Here is a 26,648-nt window from a genome sequence, read left to right as displayed (position 1 = left end):
TCTCAGATTACCTCCGTTTACTGACGATCAGTATCTCTCTGTATAGATCCGTAGTGATGTAGTTCAATACAAGACTACAGTAGGTGTTGTTTGGTGTGTCTCAGATTACCTCCGTTTACTGACGATCAGTATCTCTCTGTATAGATCCGTAGTGATGTAGTTCAATACAAGACTACAGTAGGTGTTGTTTGGTGTGTCTCAGATTACCTCCGTTTACTGACGATCAGTATCTCTCTGTATAGATCCGTAGTGATGTAGTTCAATACAAGACTACAGTAGGTGTTGTTTGGTGTGTCTCAGATTACCTCCGTTTACTGACGATCAGTATCTCTCTGTATAGATCCGTAGTGATGTAGTTCAATACAAGACTACAGTAGGTGTTGTTTGGTGTGTCTCAGATTACCTTCCGTTTACTGACGATCAGTATCTCTCTGTATAGATCCGTAGTGATGTAGTTCAATACAAGACTACAGTAGGTGTTGTTTGGTGTGTCTCAGATTACCTCCGTTTACTGACGATCAGTATCTCTGTATAGATCCGTAGTGATGTAGTTCAATACAAGACTACAGTAGGTGTTGTTTGGTGTGTCTCAGATTACCTCCGTTTACTGACGATCAGTATCTCTGTATAGATCCGTAGTGATGTAGTTCAATACAAGACTACAGTAGGTGTTGTTTGGTGTGTCTCAGATTACCTCCGTTTACTGACGATCAGTATCTCTCTGTATAGATCCGTAGTGATGTAGTTCAATACAAGACTACAGTAGGTGTTGTTTGGTGTGTCTCAGATTACCTCCGTTTACTGACGATCAGTATCTCTCTGTATAGATCCGTAGTGATGTAGTTCAATACAAGACTACAGTAGGTGTTGTTTGGTGTGTCTCAGATTACCTCCGTTTACTGACGATCAGTATCTCTCTGTATAGATCCGTAGTGATGTAGTTCAATACAAGACTACAGTAGGTGTTGTTTGGTGTGTCTCAGATTACCTCCGTTTACTGACGATCAGTATCTCTCTGTATAGATCCGTAGTGATGTAGTTCAATACAAGACTACAGTAGGTGTTGTTTGGTGTGTCTCAGATTACCTCCGTTTACTGACGATCAGTATCTCTCTGTATAGATCCGTAGTGATGTAGTTCAATACAAGACTACAGTAGGTGTTGTTTGGTGTGTCTCAGATTACCTCCGTTTACTGACGATCAGTATCTCTCTGTATAGATCCGTAGTGATGTAGTTCAATACAAGACTACAGTAGGTGTTGTTTGGTGTGTCTCAGATTACCTCCGTTTACTGACGATCAGTATCTCTCTGTATAGATCCGTAGTGATGTAGTTCAATACAAGACTACAGTAGGTGTTGTTTGGTGTGTCTCAGATTACCTCCGTTTACTGACGATCAGTATCTCTCTGTATAGATCCGTAGTGATGTAGTTCAATACAAGACTACAGTAGGTGTTGTTTGGTGTGTCTCAGATTACCTCCGTTTACTGACGATCAGTATCTCTCTGTATAGATCCGTAGTGATGTAGTTCAATACAAGACTACAGTAGGTGTTGTTTGGTGTGTCTCAGATTACCTCCGTTTACTGACGATCAGTATCTCTCTGTATAGATCCGTAGTGATGTAGTTCAATACAAGACTACAGTAGGTGTTGTTTGGTGTGTCTCAGATTACCTCCGTTTACTGACGATCAGTATCTCTCTGTATAGATCCGTAGTGATGTAGTTCAATACAAGACTACAGTAGGTGTTGTTTGGTGTGTCTCAGATTACGTCCGTTTACTGACGATCAGTATCTCTCTGTATAGATCCGTAGTGATGTAGTTCAATACAAGACTACAGTAGGTGTTGTTTGGTGTGTCTCAGATTACCTCCGTTTACTGACGATCAGTATCTCTCTGTATAGATCCGTAGTGATGTAGTTCAATACAAGACTACAGTAGGTGTTGTTTGGTGTGTCTCAGATTACCTTCGTTTACTGACGATCAGTATCTCTTTGTATAGATCCGTAGTGATGTAGTTCAATAATAGACTACGGTAGGCGCTGCTTTGTGTGTCTCAGTTTACTGGCGATCAGTATTTATCATTATGAATAGGTTAGATTAAACAAAGAATTAATAGAAAACATAAACGTTAAATTTAACAAACCTAAAAACAATTGTGTTAAAGAAATCGTTGGATATTTTTGTATGTGAAATACATTTTTATAAGTTTTGTCAATCTCTCACGAAACACCATGCATGTATAGAAATCTGTTAATATTATGTTATGTATATTAAATCTGCATGTATATCTTATGTTAATATTTTCTAAAGGGGGTCGTGGGTCCTTTGTATTAACTTTATTGTAAGTCTATACTTTATTAATTGACATATAGAAAGCTTAGTGTAATAATCTACGAAATTTGAGGATACTGTGTTTTTACATCTATATTAATTAGTTTTTATATGAAAGCATTTGTATGAGTTACAAGTGTTAGGTTACGTAATAATTAGTGACAATAATCATAGTATGCTTATCCTAAACTGCATTTGATAGTATTGTTATTGTCTACAACAGCAAATATTTTTAGCCATATTTAAATATAGCACTATTTACTAAAAAGTTAGTTCAATTACAGAAATTTTAACACTAGTATAGCTTTTACACTCAATACTAACAATATATATGATTTCATAATATTAGCAGAGTTAGTGAAGCCTATCTATCACTCGAGGGGTTGGACAAATTTCATTCTGTGATTGTCCGCACAGTTGTCACAGGCAACACTGAGCTCGCTGATTTGGTTTTGGCAGAACAACAGTTAATACAATTACATTGCTCTTATGGTTAACCATGATTGCAAGAAGGAAAACGTAGAGTAAATAAATGTGTAAACGAGCTGAGTACGACCATATAAGATTTTAACAACTGACATATTACTACAGCTTATTCATACGGTAAAAAGAAAACTCATTAGAGTGGAAAATGAATAGTATAAGTCGGTGAGAAATTTATTTCAGCGCACTTTTTCATTGTAGTACCCTCTTCCCTACATCACCGGGACTTTTCTTATATAAAACACGCTTATGAAATCTAACTCGATGGACAAAAATGTGAATGTACCGTGTCGCAAGATATCCTGAGAAAGATGTCATCGGTACACTTTAAGGCTACACTGAGTTATATGATGACGCATTTCTAATCAAGGAAACTGGCTGACGGGCCTTGAAGCCTATTTACTCGGTAGGCTGATAGAATTTTTGTCTGACAGGGGATGTAAAAATTAACCGCTCCGAATGATATTACTTATATGTTAAACGTTAGAGTTTTTTTTCCATGAAAAGCGATCCTGACAACGCAGTCAACTGACTCAAGGCCTAGTACATCAGACAGTACATGGCCTTTAACATAACCACCCGGCCGCGGCCGCCATGATCGATACACTGTTGGCCGAGATTGTGGGAGGGGTGGCCGGGACCGCCCTCTTGAGTCATTTAACGGTGAAATTAATTTCAATTAGAAAATCTTCGCATGACGATGGATGTTCACGAGGTGTGTTAGTTAATTAATTACATCAATACTGTTTAAATACTCTGCAAACCATTGTTTGATACTAAATGTTCAGTGAGTATTTCCGGCGGCACGAAAAAGGCAAATGGGATAAGTAGTGATGCGTGAAATGTGGTCTGGTCAGTGAAAGCCGGACTGACAGAAAGTAAACCCATTCGAAAGATATGACACCAGCTATTAACTGCCCGTGGACTAGTCCCCTGTCGAGTTATGCTAATTCGGTGTTGCCTTACCACGTGCGTAGGGATGTCATTCACACAGCTTCATTGTACAGAACTATGCACAGTGCTTCTCACTGAGTACCACCAGTGTTCCTAATGTAAGGTTACTATTAACTGCCCGTGGACTAGTCCCCTGTCGAGTTATGCTCATTCGGTGTTGCCTTACCACGTGCGTAGGGATGTCATTCACACAGCTTCATTGTACAAAACTATGCACAGTGCTTCTCACTGAGTACCACCAGTGTTCCTAATGTAAGGTTACTATTAACTGCCCGTGGACTAGTCCCCTGTCGAGTTATGCTCATTCGGTGTTGCCTTACCACGTGCGTAGGGATGTCATTCACACAGCTTCATTGTACAAAACTATGCACAGTGCTTCTCACTGAGTACCACCAGTGTTCCTAATGTAAGGTTACTATTAACTGCCCGTGGACTAGTCCCCTGTCGAGTTATGCTCATTCGGTGTTGCCTTACCACGTGCGTAGGGATGTCATTCACACAGCTTCATTGTACAAAACTATGCACAGTGCTTCTCACTGAGTACCACCAGTGTTCCTAATGTAAGGTTACTATTAACTGCCCGTGGACTAGTCCCCTGTCGAGTTATGCTCATTCGGTGTTGCCTTACCACGTGCGTAGGGATGTCATTCACACAGCTTCATTGTACAAAACTATGCACAGTGCTTCTCACTGAGTACCACCAGTGTTCCTAATGTAAGGTTACTATTAACTGCCCGTGGACTAGTCCCCTGTCGAGTTATGCTCATTCGGTGTTGCCTTACCACGTGCGTAGGGAGTCATTCACTCAGCTTCATTGTACAGAACTATGCACAGTGCTTCTCATTGAGTACCACCAGTGTTCGCAGTGTAAGGTTACTATTAACTGCCCGTGGACTAGTCCCCTGTCGAGTTATGCTCATTCGGTGTTGCCTTACCACGTGCGTAGGGATGTCATTCACACAGCTTCATTGTACAGAACTATGCACAGTGCTTCTCACTGAGTACCACCAGTGTTCCTAATGTAAGGTTACTATTAACTGCCCGTGGACTAGTCCCCTGTCGAGTTATGCTCATTCGGTGTTGCCTTACCACGTGCGTAGGGATGTCATTCACACAGCTTCATTGTACAGAACTATGCACAGTGCTTCTCATTGAGTACCACCAGTGTTCGCAGTGTAAGGTTACTATTAACTGCCCGTGGACTAGTCCCCTGTCGAGTTATGCTCATTCGGTGTTGCCTTACCACGTGCGTAGGGATGTCATTCACACAGCTTCATTGTACAGAACTATGCACAGTGCTTCTCACTGAGTACCACCAGTGTTCCTAATGTAAGGTTACTATTAACTGCCCGTGGACTAGTCCCCTGTCGAGTTATGCTCATTCGGTGTTGCCTTACCACGTGCGTAGGGATGTCATTCACACAGCTTCATTGTACAGAACTATGCACAGTGCTTCTCACTGAGTACCACCAGTGTTCGCAGTGTAAGGTTACTATTAACTGCCCGTGGACTAGTCCCCTGTCGAGTTATGCTCATTCGGTGTTGCCTTACCACGTGCGTAGGGATGTCATTCACACAGCTTCATTGTACAGAACTATGCACAGTGCTTCTCACTGAGTACCACCAGTGTTCCTAATGTAAGGTTACTATTAACTGCCCGTGGACTAGTCCCCTGTCGAGTTATGCTCATTCGGTGTTGCCTTACCACGTGCGTAGGGATGTCATTCACACAGCTTCATTGTACAGAACTATGCACAGTGCTTCTCATTGAGTACCACCAGTGTTCGCAGTGTAAGGTTACTATTAACTGCCCGTGGACTAGTCCCCTGTCGAGTTATGCTCATTCGGTGTTGCCTTACCACGTGCGTAGGGAGTCATTCACACAGCTTCATTGTACAGAACTATGCACAGTGCTTCTCACTGAGTACCACCAGTGTTCGCAGTGTAAGGTTACTATTAACTGCCCGTGGACTAGTCCCCTGTCGAGTTATGCTCATTCGGTGTTGCCTTACACGTGCGTAGGGATGTCATTCACACAGCTTCATTGTACAGAACTATGCACAGTGCTTCTCACTGAGTACCACCAGTGTTCGTAGTGTAAGGTTACTATTATTATTCAATAAAAACAAACTATGAAATGGGAATCGTAAGTGCAGACTACAATGACAGTGACAAAATCCATTCAACTAAATTTGTACATATATTTACAAACATTACATTGTAGTTCTCATCACTACGAGTAAAAGTAATTGCTATCGACGTGCAGTCATGTTTTACGAACGAGGCGAAGCCCAGGTTGGAAATACGATTAAGCGGCTAGAGACAGCGAAGAAAGGTTTTATCATATTTGAAATAAAAATAAAACTTACACATTTTATTAATTTGATGTACATAATAACTCAACATAGTGTTGCTGTCAAGTTAGCCTAATATATCAAAACAGCTGTGTTTTACATTTACTTCTACTGAAACAAAAACAAAATTTGAGGTTAGCGCAGTGAAAAATTTGAACTATGCGCAATATTATTTTTCAGATGTTTGTTGTAAGGAAACAAAAACAATCACTGTGGGCCAACTAAGTTTCTAAAACACCAGTTATTTATTCAGTACGATAAAATATTTTTTAAGAGTATGTCATATTTCTGGAGTTGCCTTTTATTTTCATAAATTCAGTTTCGTGGCTTGTTTTAACAAGTTTACAAACAAAGTTCTGAGGGAATCTTCTTAAATCAACGAATACGATGCTACTTCTTCCCTTGGACATTTCTTTCGGCAAAGTTTTGATTTAGCTCTGGTTTTATTTTTTGACTTGCGGAATTATTGAAATTAAGAACATTAATATTTGCAAATTCAAAGTAGCCCCCATACTTCTCCATTTATTGTATACTTTAATTTATCTTACCTTCTTTGAGGTAAATTATTTAGATATTTTATTTTATTTTCTTAGTCGTTTATGTAAATAATTGCTCAATATAATACAGTTTTAGAATATATTAATTACTCGTATCCTGTAGTGTTCTGAATTTGGGAAATTTCCATGTCAATTATATACAGAAGCGTGTAAGCTCCTTCAGCATTCAGTCACCTAACTCAGTACCCATGTATATTTCTTCAATATTGTTAAATAATTTTAAACGTTAAAATAGTGTTCTTTAAATAAAAATGTCCATATTTTATTGTTTGTTATCAAAGTTGATAACAGTTATTTAAAAGACTTCAGCATAATTGTTTAAAGACGATTACAAGAAAATATAATTTACATGAAGTCAGTGCCATAGAACTTGCATTTTGTAATTAACACTTATATACATGCTGTGAAGAGGTATATGCCATGACCCGAAGCTCACTTCCCTCGAAGACATTATAAACTTAGGTTTTTTCTTATGCTTTAAACAAAAATAAAAAAATATGAAGTGAACCTCACGAATGAAAACTTCTGAAATATGAACTAGATGTTAGTAGTGCGGTAAAGTAAAACTAAGCCAGCGGTTTGAACGTCCACTCTAATAAAATAGAAATTTGATTGCTCACTCAACGGTTGTTCTCGTGTCGAGGGAACACTAGATTACTTGTCTTAGGAGCCGCTTCCCAACGGAAACGTTAACCCAGAACCGGTGTCGAAACGAATTGAAAACCACTAACTCGTATTTTTGGCTGCGAACATGAATATTGCTCGATTTGTCTGTGCAGAGGTCGGGACGCTACTTTTACTGGCGGATCTCGGTATGGTCAATAGCAGGCTTTCTTCTGACAGAACGGCAGTTGCGTGGGCACCCTGCTAGCTAGCACCCTGGCTGACCGGCCAGCTTACAGTCCCCGCATCCACTTTCTCTGCTGATGTATATAGTCTAGTCATTCATTAGCCATTATCTCCGCAGTTAAACTACTATGGACCTGGCAACGCTCGTGTGTGCCGTGTCATGGAGGCCACGTTTTCCCTACAGCTAACTGTTACTGGTTTGTGAGAGCAATGATTCTGAAATTATTCTGCGTAATTGCTTTTAAAACAACGTTGTATCTGCACTAAAAGAAGTACTCTCTCTCGAATTATGCATAACCGGCTCTCTCACACACAATGACTGTTATTTTGCGATTGACGAGTACATTTTGTCTTGCTCCTTTCCTGGAATCTTAAAATAGGAATTTTTTTAAATAAGCCTTAAAGTGAAAAACAATAATATTCATTATTTTCTCATTTAAAGGACACAAGTTGATAATAAAAACGTTTAAAACGTTTTAAGGCGAACAAATAATATGTAAGGCCACCGATAAAACATTTAACACGGCATAAACGAACTCACGTTTTGTCGCTAGTATCGCCGTATTAATGTCGGATTGAAAATACAATGTAAACATGCATGTACTTTCTATGATACTTAAACTGCGTACACCGTTTTAGTGGTTGACAATGTGCCTGGCTGGTCAAAAGAAAAATAACTACTCCAAGACAGAAGTTGTTAACTGCAGGTTTAAGTCCGTGAAATTGTTTTTGTATCATGCTGCACAATTAACTGGCATGTAAACGTAACAATACGACTGTGTTGAGTTATGATGTAATCAAAATTAAATAAAACGTATAAATGTTGATCTTGTTATCCGTGCGATGTGTACTACGTTGTTCACTAATCAGAGCAAAACTGCGTTAGGCATTTTAAATCGTATTCCCTTCCTTGCCTTCGCCTAGTTTGTAAAATACAATTACACACCGAAACCTATCACTTTACTCTTAGTGATAAAACCTACTATTTCATTGTTGACTAAATCTTGGTGGCGCAGAACTAACTGAATCAAATCACGCCCATAAACATTGTTAGTTATATCTGTTCAAACTGGAGGTTCTCTGAGAAATACAAAGTGGCGGCATCCACAGCTGCCGTGATGGGAACTATAAGCAGTGTGATGGCGAGGTAGGGTTCCCGTGGTAGAAACGCTCGTTATGGCCTCAACAATAGAGGGAAATGGGTCGCGAGGTTCCCATGTCAGGCATAACTCTATTGGATAACATAGATGTGACATTTACATCATCGTCCGACACGGGCGAGAAATCAATATGTTTTCGAAGCTCGCCCGTTATTAGGAGTAGGCCTTCCTTCTTCCAGAGGAAAAATAGTTGATAAGCTATGTCACAGTACTGAAGTGCAAGGAGCTGTCAAATTCTGATTCTCTACTCGTTGTGCAGTGACATCTATATCAAATTATCACATATTTGCGTCTAAAAATCACCGAGTAACATTGTGTTTATGTTACACAAGTGTTTGCAAATAAAGGACAGATGTGTGCCCAGTGTCCCTTAGATATTATATTGTGGCCCAGTAACAAACTGACAATACCTCCAGTTGTAGGCTGCCAGAATATTAACAATGTCAAACCAGTCAAGTAAATGCATATCTTGCGGATAGGAACTTATGATGAATGCTTGCAATATTAACGGAACAGTTGATTTCAGCTATTAAGAATCGGAAGTACAGTAGTTTAGAGATAGTCGGTGAAATGCATGTATTAATCTTATTCTATCCTCGCTGGTATTAATACAAAACGCCTTGATTTCTTTATTGATCTATCATGCCCTCGGACATGTTGCAGCACGTTGTCCAAATCACAAATGTAGGCAGACGGCACGACACTGCTGATGATGTTGCAGACCGGCTTTCTAACTCGAACGGAACTGACTGTACAGGCAGGCGTCTGACGACCTGCGCGACCCGACCCGGCTGACCGGCCCTCGTAAGGAATCGGTGCAAGGTTTCTCTCGTGGTTATTGGCACAGAGAGAGAGAGAGAGAGTCGTTTAAAATTAATCACTTTTCTTGAATTGCTGCTTCGAAATCCGTCTTGCTATGAGAGTCCAAAACGGGCACGTCTTTGGTGAGACATTTAAAAACATTCAAAAAAGAGCAAATTATAGAAAGGATCGTTTGATTTTTTTGGTCTTAATATGAGTGTGAGATTCAAACATTCAGAACCGGAAAAATAGCATTTCCTCGTGTCTCGTACAAATAACATTTTATTAAGAAATTCTAAGACCTTCAGTAGTTGTAAAAATAGCACTTGACATTTATTTTAATGAAAACTCGTTTGCATGTAAAGCAGATTAGAAAATGAAATGATTTTGTGGCTACTTTTAGTTGTGTTGGGAAAGTCCGAGGTGTACTGAAGTGGCATGCCGCATGCGCTGCAGGAGTCTGGCTGGCATATCGTGCCGTGCGGGAACTATTCCTTTTATTTATTTATTCCCTTCGCCCTTTGACATTAACCTCAGCACAGTGGCCTACAATGCATTCAGTTCCCGCTGTCGCGCGTGTTGCCGTCAACTCCCTCACAGTATTTAGCTACTTGCAAGTTTTAGATGCTACTGAGAAAACAAAAACATTCGTTCTTAAAATATCCTGTCGGTTTTAGCTGAAATGACGTCTGGTATACATAATTGAACAGATCTGCTAAACTTGTCTACTATATCCTTTAGATACAATCTTCGTACACCTAATTAATGAACTACGCGATCAACTCGTGGAGTTAGAACGTCGGGAGTTCTGAGATAATTTATGTCTGTAAAGATCGTACACGACTTTCTTCACATAGAATAAAGATCTGTCTTGTGATAAAACAGTACCTAGGCCAGTAAAATTTTAGTTGGGATGAGTGAGATATTATTTTTTTCGTAAACCCCCCTCGACTGTTACACAGAAATGCTCGCGTCATCAAACATACTAGCACAACGACCAACAACTACTACTAGAGCATTCATGTCATACTCATCATTTACCAGCGGCCAATCCGAGCCGATGTAAAAGTCACAGTACCAAAGTCCCAAGGACGCACTCAGATTGTGTCGCAGGTCCCAGGTTACCTAATATGGTCGCCTCGGTATAAACTCAATATATTACACTTTTATGCCATATCGTGACGCCGTCGCAACAAAGTTGTGGTATGGTCGAGGCCGAGTCCTTAGTTTGTAGTGCTTTTTATTTATTTTTACTATTCCTGCCCAAATAAGCAATAAATATACTCTAGTACATAACGAACAGATTCGTTCGTTCAATAATTAACAATTTTTTTTCATATTGACAAGTCAGAATTGTTGTTACACATTGCGAATGTTAAGTGTAGCTCCAGTTCACCTTCTGCTTACTGTAGCGTTTGAAATCTGACTCTGTTACAAACTTTACTTCTGGAATCTGGATTCAAAAGAGACCCAACAATTCGGCGATGAAGAAGCTCAAAATGAATTCTTTATTGTCGTTTCGACATGAGAGATACCTAGACTGCAAAATCGGATGAGGTAATGAAAACACCTTTTCACCTAGATTACACTGGATTTTGTAGTCTAGGTGTCTCTCTGTTGTCGAAACGATGAAAATGAGTTCGTTTTAATCTTCTTTGTGGCCGACAATTTTTTGATCTCTTCAGCCATACATGACTCCAGCCAGATTCCAAGAGTCAAGTCTGTCACAGCGTCAGATTTCAGACGCTGCACTATGCGGAAGGTTAACTGGAGACACACTCAGCATTCACTTTCGTCACACCTACGTTATGTGTCATACATTGTTCAACTTTGCCACTGAACATTTATGCGCCTCTGGTTATGAACATATTAAATATATCCCTTAAATATTTTTCGTTCCCTACAAATGTTTATATTAACATTATTACATATTTTGAATATACAAACCGTATTTTAAAGTCATTACAAAATACAAGAAGCGTGTGTAGTACTTCAGTTACTATTGTTTGAGAACAATAATTATGTACTCGTGAAACATTCGAGAAACAGTCCACTCGGTAAAAACTAACATCATCTTACTCCCCCTCCCCGCCAGTACACTCATCCTCAAAATACGAACTTGGGATACACAACCTTGAGCGCTTCTCGTATGTAATGTTTTATACTTTTTTAAAATTCAAAAAGGTTTGGATTTTTAAAGTAATTGTAAAAAACCTCAATTTAATGTCACACTAAGTGAACTTTATAATATCGATGAGAGGGATAGTTTTTGCTAGTTTTGAACAAGATCTGCAATTACGATACTTGACTTTGGCGATTACTGTAGGTTAGGGTTGAGACACGAGCGCTGTGGATTGTTTAAGATAGAGACCAAATATAACAAAAGCGTTAAATTTTTATTTTAAACTGTATTAGGTGTTATTAATTTTTTTAGTGCGTTGCCGATCTTTTCAAAACTCTCTAATACTTAGGAACCTCATGTCTCTCTATAACGTAACATTTTTATGTTACCCTGACATTCTTGAGGTTCTCGCAGTGACACAGATCGGGGAAGCCCTAGCCCAGATGTTACCGATTAAACGGAACCGTCTGGCAGGTCACGTGAAGACCCCCTCCCTCCCCTCCAGGAGTCGCTGGCCAATGACGTCGGGCCGGAGGGGGACAGGGGCTACAGCTGATTCACGATTCATCGCATTGTTGCCTTCCCCAGTCACTCGGTCTGTCTGTTGTGTAGTTAATAGTGATCGGGCCGCGGACAGTGTTCGTGTTGTGCGCTGTCGTGTTCGTTCCAAACTATTTCACTCATTTACCTCTTAATTACAATCAGCATTATTTAATTTTGTATAACAAATAATGTTATAATCATTACTTTTACAAAATTTGTTATTTTTTCAATTATTCATACTAACGATATTAAATATTTCCCACTTTCGAGTAGAGTGATATGAGGATACTTATCTATCAAGCGTATACATAGTGTTATTCGTTCAGTATTATTTTCTTAAGGGTTCCATAATTTATTTCTAAAATACCAAATCGACATTTTGTTTTTACTGTATTTAATTTTTACGTATGTCAAATACTTGATAATTGTTGTGGATCAGAGCTCGATGAGCTTGAGTTGAAAACACAATTTTTAACTGACAGTTGTATAAGTGAACCTCTTGGATTACAATGGTGCGGCAGCGATACCTTGAAAGTAAGGATAATTTACTTGTTCAATATAAAAAGTGTTTAGCAATAAATTTGTGAAATAAAGATTTTTATCAGCGTTTGCTAATTGAAAATAGTCTCTCTTAGTTATTCATTCAAGCCTCCTGTTCAATTAAGTCATTAAAAGCATCCAATCATAATCCTGGAATGACAGCTTGTTTGTTCATTTAATAAAATTCAGAATCATTCAGTGGTATAGTTATTATTTTATTAAAATTTATTAATACAATTACTTGACACATGTCTTATGGTGTGCTTCAGTGTTGTGGGTTTCAGCTTAGCTGGTTTGGGATTTAACAGACTATCACATAACAACTTAGGCCACAATATCACGAAAAGGATTTTAAGAGATTTTATGAAGAACTTTTGGAATTTGTTACCGTTTCCTCTGTATATCTATAAGGGTTAGGACAGCAGATCTAACGGCGTCATATCTCGTACCTTTTTCTTGTGACTCCGAAGACATTTCAATTCAAGTCCAGTATCTTTAAATAAGAGTTCTGAACATTTTGGACTAAAAAGGTGGACCGAATTTGATGTAAATGTGCAATTTAGACAGAAAAATAACATCAATTTAAAAACAGTTATCATGTCTTAGAATATCATTGATTTATTTCTAACGAATTTTTTCCATATCTTCGATTATCAAACTGCCATAAAAAGCACAGGAAAATGTTAATATTGCTAAAATTATCGATATAACTTGTGACTCGAAATTTGGTGTGGGTTTTAGTGAGACTTGTTGAATGCAGTTGAAACAAATATTCAAAACGTTAATATGGAATTATTTTGGAGCGAGAGTTTTACAACATAAGTGACAATACCTAAAATTGTACAGAATAATTAAACATGTTGTCAAAAAAACAGAAAAATAATATGTGAAATTTAGTAACGAAATGCTCCAGAAAAACCCCTTTGAGGGTTGCAACCCTTGAAGAACTACCTTTTTGTTTTTCCAACTTCCCAATGTCCTAGAGAGAGATTAAATTTGACATATACTTGCGTCATGACTTACAAAGATAAACTGAAGCATTTAAAAGAATTTTAAAGATCGCCCACCCAAAGAGGTTAAAATTAGGTTCCAACTCCTAGAATAACTATATTTTTGTTTTCCAACTTCCCGATGCCCTAGAATTGTGAAATTTGTTACAAACATTCCTCGTGACTTACAACAGAATACGAAAGCATTTTAATGAAGATACCCCACTCATAGGGATTGATATGGGGTTGCAACTTCTAGAATAATTACAGTATATTTTTGTATTTTTCAACTTTCCAATGTCCCAAAAAATAAATTTGACACAAACATGCTTCATACCTTGCAAAGAAAAACAAGGATTTTCATGGATATCGACCACCCTTAGGGATTTAAAAGGGTTAAATTCCTCAGGAAAATCATATTTGTGTTTATAATCTCTCAATGGCATGTAACGTTGAAAATTTAAATACACGTTGCTTAAGCTATCAACTGTCAAAGTAAACAAAATGCATTGATATCCACTACATACAGGTATATAGGTTGAAGTAGGTTAGCAACTAAAATATGTTATTAATCCACTAGAAAGAACTATAGTTGGTTTTCAACTTTCCGCTGTCTTAGAACTGTGGAAATTTGACACAGTGTATTGTGCATTCAACAGACTACCGGTACCGAAAATACATCAGACCGGAAGTAGATTACCGTGGTCGAAAGTAGTTACTTTTCAACCAACGTATGTAAGACACATATGTATTGATCGGGACAACAAGACAAACGCTACTATGGCGCGCGAAATAACTTAGACCAATAGGCGCTTTTCACAGAAAAAGACTGCAAACGTGTGTTTTTATATATTTTGTAGAACAAGGCAACAACTTAAACACTAATACAGCACCGGGATGGTAATATTGTTTAATTTTTGAACCCCTTAATAGTGAACACTGAAATAATTTGTACCTTAAAACATGTGTACCTCTGATTCCGATTAATAGGGCTACCATCACATTACGTTACAGGTGCTCTTGCTAAGATTACTGTGTACTTCGTATTTTTCCACTTTGGCCTAAAATAGTTTAAGTGTTGTTGACATTGTTGGAGCTATTCATTCAAATATTCATGGAATGTTGCAGGGAATGTTGTGTATATCATTGGTAGTCATAAAAACTGTTTCACTGTCCAACTTCAGAGCCCCAACACTTCGTTTAGGAGATTGGAATATCTTCCAGTGATAAATCGCATATTTTCAGAAGTATTTAATATGCCGTTTAAAAAGATAAAGCTTGAGTCGTACCTGCTATTCAATAGGAGATCGCGTGCAAAGCTACCGGTAACTGCTAGTAATTTAATAAAACACTACAACGTTATTACTAAAAATAAAATGGTAAAAATGATTTGAGACAGGATATTATTATAATGTTTACAAAAATGTTATAAAAAACTTACTTCAGTGGTAGAACCAACTTCACTCTGCTATGACAATGAGCACCACTGTTGATAACAAAAATAGTAAATTGTCGCTATCTTAAATATTATTCTAAAGACTTTGTTGATTTGACTGCTTCGTAATAAGGCGATAAAATGTGTGTAACGCATTGTTTTATCAGCTTTAACAATTAATGCAAATACTTGGAAATAAATTTAACAAATATTTAAACGTTTGTAATTTAAGAATTACGAAAAACCCATTTTCTTTCAGTTAATTTAATTTAATAAAATAAAACATAACTTTTATATGTGATAGATTTAGTGTTTTTATAAACATTGCGTAGAATTTTAGCTTATGTCATAGCCATTGTGAACGTTCAATAGGTTCCATAACACTCGCTGATAAAACACGTGATCTAATAATCAAAGCTATTCAAATCAATGAATTTTTCTGTTAAATATTTAAAATATTTTCTGTAATATTTAAAATTCATTGATATGAATAGCTTATATTCTCGGCTTCCCTAGTCATATGCTTATAAACACAACTCTACATCATATTTTTATGTAGACGTATGAGTAGGCCCGAACCATCATTTTCGCAGCACTTTAAGAAATGTCTCAGCGGCAGTGACAGTACATTGTACAATTTATACGTTGTACTGAGTACAATGGCTTCACAGTTCCGGCACTGGAGGAAGCGGCGCGGCGCTGTGGAAGAGTTGTATTGACGAAATAATTGCCCAGGATCGCGAACGCCGTCTTACCACTGCTGATCTTCGTTGACAATAGCAAGAGCGTGAGACTGCAATAGTATTCCTCCAACTGTTAAATTGCAGAAAACCGAAAACTAAACCTGACAATAAATTATACACAAAAATGTAGGTAGTTAAAAGATACAATCTTGTGCCGCAATATTAATCTTTTAATCTACCTAAGCTTGTAATCAGATTGAGTTCCGAACCAGCTTTATGCGGGCTTATTAGGGAAGAAAGAAAAAGAAGGGGAGGTGAGTTTATAATCCCAGATACTTTTACAGGAAGACTGACAACTTCAAGCCGTACAAGTGAGTCGACTGCTCGCCTTGTGGGCGTTATACTGTCTCTGCTGTCTCTGCCCGCTAGCATCACGTGCATACTGGTGTGACGTCATGACGACGTTCGCCACAATATATTACAGATTGGCATACTAACTAAAAACCACCTGAGTAAACCGTGTTCGCCGTGTATTAGAATGAAAAATAATTTAGTTTGATTAACCAGAAATCTTCACGTATTCTCTAAATTGTCTTTCTAGTTTTACTTATATCTTCCACGTATAAAGGAATTCAGTGGACTTTACAACATAGCAACAATGCAGTCAGTTTTAAATTCAATGCTATGACAAAAACGAGGTAATTTTAACTTAGGTGGCAAATTTCCGTATCCTTTTAAACGAATATACTCTTTCCGGAGGCAATAAAAATAATGAAACGGTACGTAAATGTTGCTGGCGTATTACGTACTATTTTCGAACGATAACTAGGAACTCGATTATTACGAACGTAGTTATTTGACATTCCGGAGTATCCGCAGTATATTATAAGAATTATTATACTTATGCTGTTTGTAATATGACGCTATTAGTTTCCTTTCCGGTACAAATTGACTGACTACATTCTAAGGCTATGAGTAATGAGGCGCGAAGAGCGTAATACAGCTGCTTTGTTTTTGGACATCAATACCAACCGGAGGCAAGTTTTTAATGGCAGCTTGCCATATCGAAAATTTGGATTATCAGAAATAAGTTTGGTCCCATAAACTTCGGATGATTACGTCCTTAGTGTAACACAATAAAGGGAGTCCAGAAATAGTATGTTGCTTTAAAAATCAAGCCAGTCAGACACTAGTTTTTATTTCCTAATTTTGTTTTAATTGGAAAGTTCTATTGAATCTTTATTTAAGTAACCAAAAAATCCTACAGAAATAAGTGGGATGTTATAACACTTGTGAGATATTTGCACTCAAGTTGTAAACACCAAAGCTAACAAAATAATACTATAGGAAATTATTATGTTAAACTTAGTAACACTTTTTATCAAACATTTAAACATAGATGTGTTAGGGTTGCCTTAAATGTTTACTTTTGAACAGCATTCATTTTAAATCACTCATATTTCAGTTTGGAAACTGTATCAACAGTTAGGCTGAAAGTTAGAGGCAAAACAGTTTAATTTAAAATATTAAACAGTGTAGCATGTTATTATATTAAAATTTAGTCTTGACTTCTGACATCCTTTTTTATATGAATAACTTAATTTTAAATTTCCACAGTTTTCTATTCAGAAACTCTATTTGGTTGTAATGATTTTACGCGTGTTAGTGACATTAACGGTGGATTCCACAATTCACCAAAAGTAGCAGAAACACTGACAAGGTGAAATGAGAATCGACTGAAGTTGAATACTCTGCAGACACTAACAACTAACTTGATTGTTAGGAGTTGAATGCCTCCTAGTCCTAGTCTGAGCTTAGATTGTTACATTGAATATGCACTGAAAGAGGCAGAGAATTTGACTCTTATTGCTGAGGTGTCATTAGTGAATATGAAAAGGCATGTCGTCAAAAAAGGGTTTGGAGTCGCGAAAAACACTGTTTAGAATAATGCTTCTAGCTCTCTTGTTGTGCATGTTACACAATTTTTTAATTGATTATAGTAATATTTTATAAAATTAATTTTCTATAAACAAGTTTGATATATTTATCAGTATTCACAAAAAATATATGAAGATACACAACAGCAGTAGCTATTTGAGGTCACAAAACGTATTAGAGTTATTTGTACTGGAATCAAGTGAACCTTATTTAGCTATTAACATAATGCTTTTCAGTTAAAAATAAATTAAAACAATATAGATAGTAGTTTACTTAATGTGTTTATATATGCTTTACACTTTGTGCAGCACCACTCTGCTCAGTGGGGTGAAACAGCTAAAAATCTGGACAAAAAATTGTAGCACTGTTTACAGTATTATATTGGCATATACCCACTCTTTTGTAATTAAACTGTTATGGAAACTCATTATTTATATTCACCATGCTAACAGTATCGCCACTAAATCATCTAGTTATAGTGAAAGTTTTGGTACCAGGAACTTTAGTATTCTTGTTTGAACAGTTTTGATTATGTACTATTGCATTTCTTTCCTTAATCTTGTTCTGTTTCGTTCACTGATTTTAACAGAATGAAAGGTTGGTCTGCCAATTTACTGTGTGTTGCCTCTACAATTTCCTTTTAACAAAATGTGGTTCCCGATGTATTACGTTGGCTTCATCCCAATTCTTCGGACCAACAGTGGTGTGCAATTTTTAACTTTTCTGTGAGGCCCTTTCTTGTGTTTTCTTTGTGTTCTTTTATCTTTTAATTAAAAAAGATTTAAGTGCTACTTGATTTACGACAGAACCGATAAGAAAATAAATTTTGTATAGATGATAATTTTATATAAACTTAAAAAAAAGAAATCTTGTTATTCAATTAATGATGAGTTAGTGCTAGAAATGTTCTAAATGACATTTCTGAAGACCTATTCCTCAACACTTAAGTTTTCGACAACACCTGTTGTCAACAACATGCTTTTTTAATTCACTAATGACCTCTCAACAATAACTAAAAGTTAAATTATCTACTTATTTTAGTGCACACTCCATGTAAACTAGTGCCTGGACTGTTTTTTCTGCTACTATCTCTTGGCACACTGACTGGATTAACTGTTTTTTTGTTCCATTTTTATTCAAAATTGTTATATAATTGTTGTAAATTAAATTATCCACAATCAATGTGGTAAATCTGTATATTTTAAATATTATTGGTTAAAACACTAAAACTGTGGCAAATATTTAAACAAATAGTACACTGTACAGAGTTGTGCCTATGGTTATAAATGGTGACATTGGTGTATTGTTATTTTTAGAAAACGGACTGCTGAGCTACGAGAACCCCAATTATCACCTGGATCCATCCAGGTTGGATGACGCCCTCAACTCCAACACGGAGGAGGATCCGCTGTACAGTGAGCTGCTGCTGCGAGAGCTGGGAAGTGTGGTAGGTCTGCGTGAACACTCTCACACCGGTCGCCGCCAGTACGCTAGCCTCGACATCGGCAGCATGGGTGTGGATGTCACCACTGGCCCTGTCACTGCTCTCGACACAGACAACAGACACCTCAGGTACACAGAGAAAATTCTATCTGCTACTGTTTTGTTTACATTTTCAGAATATTAAATAATACAATAAAATGAAGAGGATGTGATTGACTGAGAATGACACTGTAACGACCTTCACCTCACCTGATTCCCACAGAAATTAAATAGTTTGGACAAATCCCCGGCCCATCAGCATCAGCTTGTGTTTATTTGGTTCCTCTTCCTTATAGTTCATATGTCCTTTTTTGAGAAACCTAGCCTAGGTAGGATTTTTCTAGTCAGAATTAGATTAGTAGCCCAATTTCAACAATAAATCTCCTGTTTGTTAACCCTGTAAGTATCAAATAGTTATCTCACAGCTCTTGAAGGTAGGACCGGAGAAGCTGTACACTTAACCAAAGAGTTTTTGGATGAATAATTTAATATTATGTTATCAGTGGAATTCACAAGTAATTTTATTTTGGACATATTTTTAATGGGTTCTTTTTATGCCTGTAGCATTTCAATCAGTTGCATTACATGTTTTGCAAAGAAAACAATTCAAACTTTTTAGTAAATTTTTATTCACTTCCTGGGGAATTGAAACATGTACCTCTCAGTTAGCCTCTCTTCAGCTTTACTCTTATGCTATGGTGAAGGTATGGCACAGCTCTTTGGCACATTATATCACGCTTACATGTTTTTTATCACTATTAAACCATTATCACCAGCATTTGAATTAGATCCTATGAGTTTTACATTATGCTAAAGCTCTATATGACATACTTGAGTGTTTAACTTATTGAAGCTTAATCCTTTCCGGGGGTTAAAACCATTGTTTTACTCTACATTTAAAGCCTAATCATAAACAAATCATGTTTTTTTTTTTCAAAATAGTAAAAAAATATACAACACTGTACTTTAACTGAACATTTAAATACAAGAGAATAAAGAAATTAGCACTTTTTAATGAGTCCCGAAAGGGTTAATATAATTACCAGATAACTTTGGATTTTGGAACAGTAATATCCCATATGTAGCAATAAGCCCCAGCACTTAACATCTTCATTTTGTCTTCCCCTCCTCAAATCCATACTATCGTTATCTAAAAACATTTCTTTGTGAAATAAAAACCTTTCAATACTGACAATTAATTACTCTGATACACTGACCATACAACATTAATTATCTGTACAAAACTTAAGTTTCAGAACTGTATGTAACACAATATCAGAACTGTAATATGAGATATTGTAATATCACAAATAGAAGATCCAGAGTCTGTAAACTGTTTTTGCTTTAAAAGAGAATGCTGTTCAGTTGTCAGCCGAGCACTTGAGGCTCCACTATTAACATGAAGAAAAAAGTTTAAAACTGTGGCATAAATAGAAACTTAGATTTTAAAATTTAAATGCTAATGCATTGTTAAAAATATGATTACCTTAATACTAATTGTTTATCATTTATATTCAATATGGATTTTCACATAAGAAACTCTACTGTATTTAATTATAAATTATGAACCATTTATATTAACAGATGATTGTATTTTTTTAACAATCCATTGGCATTTAAACACTAAAATCTAAGTTTTCTGGAGTGAAACCTTTATAGATTTGGAGCCGAGTTCCTTATTATAACACAGTTTCAAACTTTAGTCCCATGTTCAAAGCGAGGCAGCTGACCAGAGTTCTCTCTTAAATCCTTGTTGTTGTCAGGAAAATAAGGCTCCAGTTTAAATCAGTATTGTACTTATGGGTCACTTGTAAACCATTTGTTTCATTATTAGTTTCAAGTTAAAATTTTGCTACTTAGTTGTTTATGAACCATCCACGGTTTAACTTTTGAGTATATTTTAAACACACATATTAAGTAAAGCTAATAAAATTTCATAATTTATATGCTAATTATTTTGTTCCCATTTTTTATAAGCTTCACATCAGTGAAGTTAAGTTTATCTGTTGTAGTTGAATAATATACAGTCTAGAACACATATCTGTAAAATTATTATTGGTGCCTTTTTCTTTTTGAAACATAAAATTTTCAAACAATAAAATTTGAATTGCTTAAATTTTATCATGTGTTCATGTTAAGGAGTTATTTAGAGCAGTTACTATTTATAAGGTTTGAAGGATTGCAGGGCTTCAAAACTTTTTAAAGATATATTGAAATGACAGTCATTACAAAATTATCATACTAATAACATTATATAGATAACCTTCAAAACTGTTAATACATCTTCGTCTGATATTATTAATTCGAGATGACGACTGCAAACAAAATCTACCTTTCTTTTAAATGTGCCAAGAGGGATATTTATTATTATAATTACTGAATCTTTTAAATCAAAGAAAAAAAAACAAACAGTTCTAGCTGACTGAAATGATGTTTAGTATAATATTGAATTAGATGGGTTAAACTGTTAAAGTATTGAAGCTTCCTTCCTTTTATCACTAATTCAATAAAACCGATACAGTTGAGACGGTTTTAAATATTTTTGTTAAATTCGGAAGGCCTGGGATAGATGAGTTAACCTCGAGATGTGCAATCGTTTTATAAGTACTGTTAAGTAAAACTAGCGACAAGGTGTAACGAGGTCACTACACTGAGTTATATTGATTTGTCCATAAACAGTTGTGAAGCATCTTAAGTGCTAGGTTAGCAATTTAATCTTTAGACAAATAGGTTTTGATGAAAATTGCCATGAATGTTGTATGGAACAACTACTAGTCAAGAATGGTTAGTAAATTGCTCTGAAAGTGGAGCAAAAAGCAGGCCAAACTCATTTTTATACAACAGTCATGTATGTAATGGTTATTGAGTAAGTATAGTTGTTCAATACACTAACATAAAAAGGAACTATTTGTTTTATCAACATTTAGAATTTCAATTTAAAATGTTTTGCCTGTTTTTTTCCATTAAATACATATATAATGTATAATATGTACTTTAGGTCTTATATTGTAATACAATTTTATGTAACTTAATCATTTACTAAATAAAGAAATATTTTGACCCTTACAACAAAACTTCAGGTGAACCAAACCAAATCTGATTAAAAAGGGAAAAAATAAATTTACCTCTAAACATTCTTAAAATTATGTAATAAATCATTTATTTTAATTATGAATACTTAATTATTTTGTTCACTTTGAATAATTACTTGTATAAACGTAAAAACCCATTTTTACTACATATCTTTTTTTAACATTTTTGCACTTTATCTTATTTGCATAATGTGGTAAATATTATGAGGAGCTGCTACAAACTAAAATCAGTGTAATTTCAAAAAGTGCAAACATTCTCATTTTCACATTTTTTTATATTATTGCCTCTTTTATATCTTAAGTTTTATATTCATTTTGTCATTTGTTTGAACATTTATAATTGTATTAATATATAATTTTTTAATTTGTAAATATATATTTAGCTGTTTGATACACATTTTATTTTTTATTTGTTTCAAGTACAAATATTTCAGGTGGAACAATTGTCTTCAAATGTTCTGTGTTCCATGTTTACATTTAGGTCATTTAAAAAATATTTTTATATATAAATGATTGACATAGAGATTTTCCTTGATTTGCTTAAAAAGGTGTAATTCAACAATAAAGTATACTCTTTCAGCTTATGTAAGTAGAGTTATATTTTATTATTATAAAAAAATGGTGTAACATCCTATGTGTTATAAATCTAGTGAGACATATACACAGTGTGACATATATCTAGTGTGTTTGTTGGCTACATATTCTTAGAAAATTTGATCTCTATACAATCAATTGAAAATTGTTTATTTATAATAAAATCATAACTCATATTAGCACAATGTATCCGTATGGACACAATAGTGTGTATACTAGGCCTGGTACTCTCACTTCTGTCAGATACAGGTTAATTATAGAAAAGATGTATCACTTTCTTGAAAGAACAGACGGTTTCTTTACAATTATTTTTAATTATTAAATAAAGACTATGAGTTTAGCCTTAAGAATTATGGAGTTATAAAATATTTATCTAAGCAAAACTAGCAGTGGCAAGTACTACAGTTCTACTAGCAGTAATAACTGTTCAGTGTAAATTGTTTTACTCAGCAATGGGTAAATATATTTAATTAAAGTGTAACCTCCTACACGTAACAAAGTATCAATTCATCTATCTACCCTCACATTACTCGTACAGTCACCGCCCTGGCCCATGAGTCACTCAGACTGTGGGGTGAGACTGCACTACTGTTCACCCTCCACACTCTTCTGTGCAATGCTTCGTGTTTATATCTCCTCTTTCAAGTGCATATTTATTATTGTATTCCTTCATCTATTTCTGCATCTAATTTCTTCTATACTTTTGGTTATCATTGTGTTTTCTTGCAGTTATCAGCGGTATGTTCAAAATTGATTGATCTTTTTGTGTTATTTTGTATCAGTTTCATTTTAAAACTAAATGAATTTTAGCTTCCAGTTAGTAAATTTTAATACTATCTCGACATCACATACTGTGAAAGTATTATCTTTATTTAATGTTAACTCTGGATTACATGTAGTCAATTGGGAAATTTTTGAAACCAATTTTGAGGTAATTAACAATTTTCTGTAAAACTTATCTTTACTTATTTGTGTTTGTTGTAATTTTTAAGGAGTTTAGAACCATCTATCTCACCATTACTTTTTCTCTTCTGTAATCAGTTGTATAATTAAAGTATGTATTAAACTTTAGGGATTGTAGTTTTCTATTTTCAAACAACTGTTATATATTTAACAAGCTGCAACTTTTTTAGGTCTGAAATTAATTAACTTTAATAACCTCATCAAAGATGTCATGATGTATCTAAGTAATATTAAATAGAACAAATATAATAGAAAAAATAATTATATTAATGTCCTATCAGCCATTACATACATATATATCAAACTGCACGATGCGATTTAGTGGGGACATAAAAAAACAAAAGCTTTTTGAGACTTTAAAGATTATTTTTTAATATTTTGGTGGACATCATGAGTATAAGCAAAAATTAAATTGATAACTGAACTAAATTTTTGAGTTTAGCACTTAGTAAAAATAACGGTTTTTATATAAATACTGTATATTATATATAATTGTTAGGAAATTTGTATCTACAAGAACAAAATGAAATGTATGTTCCTATAAAAAATTAACTTAGAAAATTAGTAAAAACAAGAAAAATCTCAAATAACCCACTTTGGGTTGATTTATTTAGAAACATCATTAAATAATATTGTCTTAGTTATTTCAAATGTATTGCCATTATGAAGAGAATTAATCAATCTCTGAGAAATGATACAGTCTCTGATATTTTTTTTCTTTTTTGTAATTATAAATGTGAATAACAATTTTTTGTATAATTGGAAACAATGTATTGAAGGAGTACGAAGAAAATCTTTGAATAAAGAATGGTATAGAAAAGCAATTTGTTGTACAAACTATGTTAGTGTTGTAAGAAGTTGTGTCTCTTCTCGTGGCTGTGACATGCATGTCTGGAATTGCATTAAGAAGGGATTGGAACAGCCCCAAAGTAATTACAAGAGGGTAGATGGGGATTAGACTGTGGCAGGGGTTGGTTAAGGTGTGGGGGAAGAGTTTGTAGACTTTTGCATTGCATGAATTATTTGCAATTCTGACCAGCTGTTGAATTTAATGCGTTTTATTTTTTTCTTTATAAACATCTTTATTTGAAATTATGTCTGTATTTTTAATTAAAGATTTATAATAAAAAACTTGTCTAATAGTGTATTGTTTTGTAATTATGTACATCTATTTTTAAGAAGGTATATTACATTATAGCACACACTTAAGAAATATTATGTTTTAAGATATATAATCCTCTATAAATTTGGTGATATTGCATTGTAAAATTGAAAATTCATTATTTAATTCTTTTAGGTTGTAATGGATGCTACTTTTGAATTGTAGCTTAATTTTGGAATCATATAATTATGTTGATAATTTAGTGTATTAATTGTTTAGTCTGTATCTGAGTGTGGTAATTTTAGTAGCCATACACACACAAAGGATCAATTTTATAACTAATTAAATATAGTCTTAATTTACAAATATTATAATCTGCTACAAATATTTAAGCCAGAACAGGTAAGTAAATTTATATTTGATAATTACATTTTTCATTACTTGTAGAATAATTCATTACTAAATTGGGAATATTTGAAAGTACTCTGCACCAATATCATTAACATAAACAGTATCAGGATGTAGTCTACACAACTTGTGATATGTGTAGAAACTTATACATAATTAATTGCTTAAGAAATATGTTTCAGCGTGTGGGTAGGAACTAAGCTTTTGATTTCCTAGTGTAGTGACATCATTTTATTGCTGAATATGAAAATACAATGAATCTATTTTACTGAAGTGTACACCACAGTATGAAGAAAACTTAATTTTCAAAACCATAAAGAGCTTTTCAATTTTAAAATTAAATTGAGACTACTCTAAAATTTCTTTTGCTCATGCAAGTTAAAGATTTGTTTTGTTCTTTGTAATTTTGGTTGTTGCTCTTCTTTACTCATTTAAAATATTAGAATTCGCTCTACAGTCACTTACTAATGGCACATCTTAGTTACATTATGGAATAATAACCAATTTATGAACAACATCCACCATTTTGTAAAAATCTTACCTGGCTATGTGTGAGAGGTTTGCAGGCGTGGCAGTGACCTCGACCTTATAGTACTCATACACTGGAATGTGGCTTCAGCTTCACTCTCAGCTCGTTTTGCTATTTGCATTCTGATATATGCTAACTTAAACCTTGACAGTTTGTTCCTAGGTGCTTCTCATTTAATTCTTACGTGGAAAATATGAAAATAGTCTTTACATTGGAGCCATAACCTCATTCATGTATTCTTTCTATTTTAATTTTTAATAGTTAAAGAATTAATTAAATTGATTATTGTAATTTTTTACATATATAACTTCAAAGCTATTTAAAATGTTTCCAACATGCGTTGACTTAAACACGTTATAACAATAAAACATTATGTCTTTTAAATCCAATTAAATACAGTAACTAACTAACTATGGTGGTCCAGATTTGTTTGATTATACCAATCAATCAATCAATTTATTCTTATAAGACTTTTTACAAGTCTTAACGTCAGTATTGCAGCATAACGTCAAGTCTAGATGTATTTATAACTATAAATTACAAATAAAATGTTACATTTGAAATTCATACTCTTTTATAATTTGATGTATGTTAAGGTGTTAAAAAAGTTGTTAAAACAATGCTATTAATTAGTTAAAATAAATTACTTTGATTACATGATAATTAAAACATTATTATAGCAGTGTAATTAATCAACAATTTATACTAAAATTCAACAATTACTCAAATATTTAT

The 26,648-nt window shown here is 34.8% G+C and overlaps 1 protein-coding gene across 4 annotated transcripts in view; it reads left to right on the top strand.

Moving 5' to 3' along the window:
* LOC124357398 (protein Fe65 homolog) overlaps window positions 1-26,648 on the top strand; it is a 125,849-nt gene that overhangs the window by 53,939 nt on the left and 45,262 nt on the right. For 3 of the 4 annotated variants that reach the window (XM_046809161.1, XM_046809159.1, XM_046809160.1), the window contains one exon: window positions 19,060-19,315. In XM_046809161.1, the coding sequence (XP_046665117.1) occupies window positions 19,060-19,315 (256 nt within the window). Of the gene's footprint in view, window positions 1-12,202; window positions 12,693-19,059; window positions 19,316-26,648 lie in introns of those variants that run through there. The other variant, XM_046809162.1, reaches the window with a different exon arrangement.

The sequence above is a fragment of the Homalodisca vitripennis genome, chromosome 3, assembly GCF_021130785.1.
Source record: "Homalodisca vitripennis isolate AUS2020 chromosome 3, UT_GWSS_2.1, whole genome shotgun sequence".
Taxonomy (NCBI): domain Eukaryota; kingdom Metazoa; phylum Arthropoda; class Insecta; order Hemiptera; family Cicadellidae; genus Homalodisca; species Homalodisca vitripennis.
Note: the sequence above shows the minus strand (reverse complement) of the source record. Positions and strands in the feature narration are given on the sequence as shown.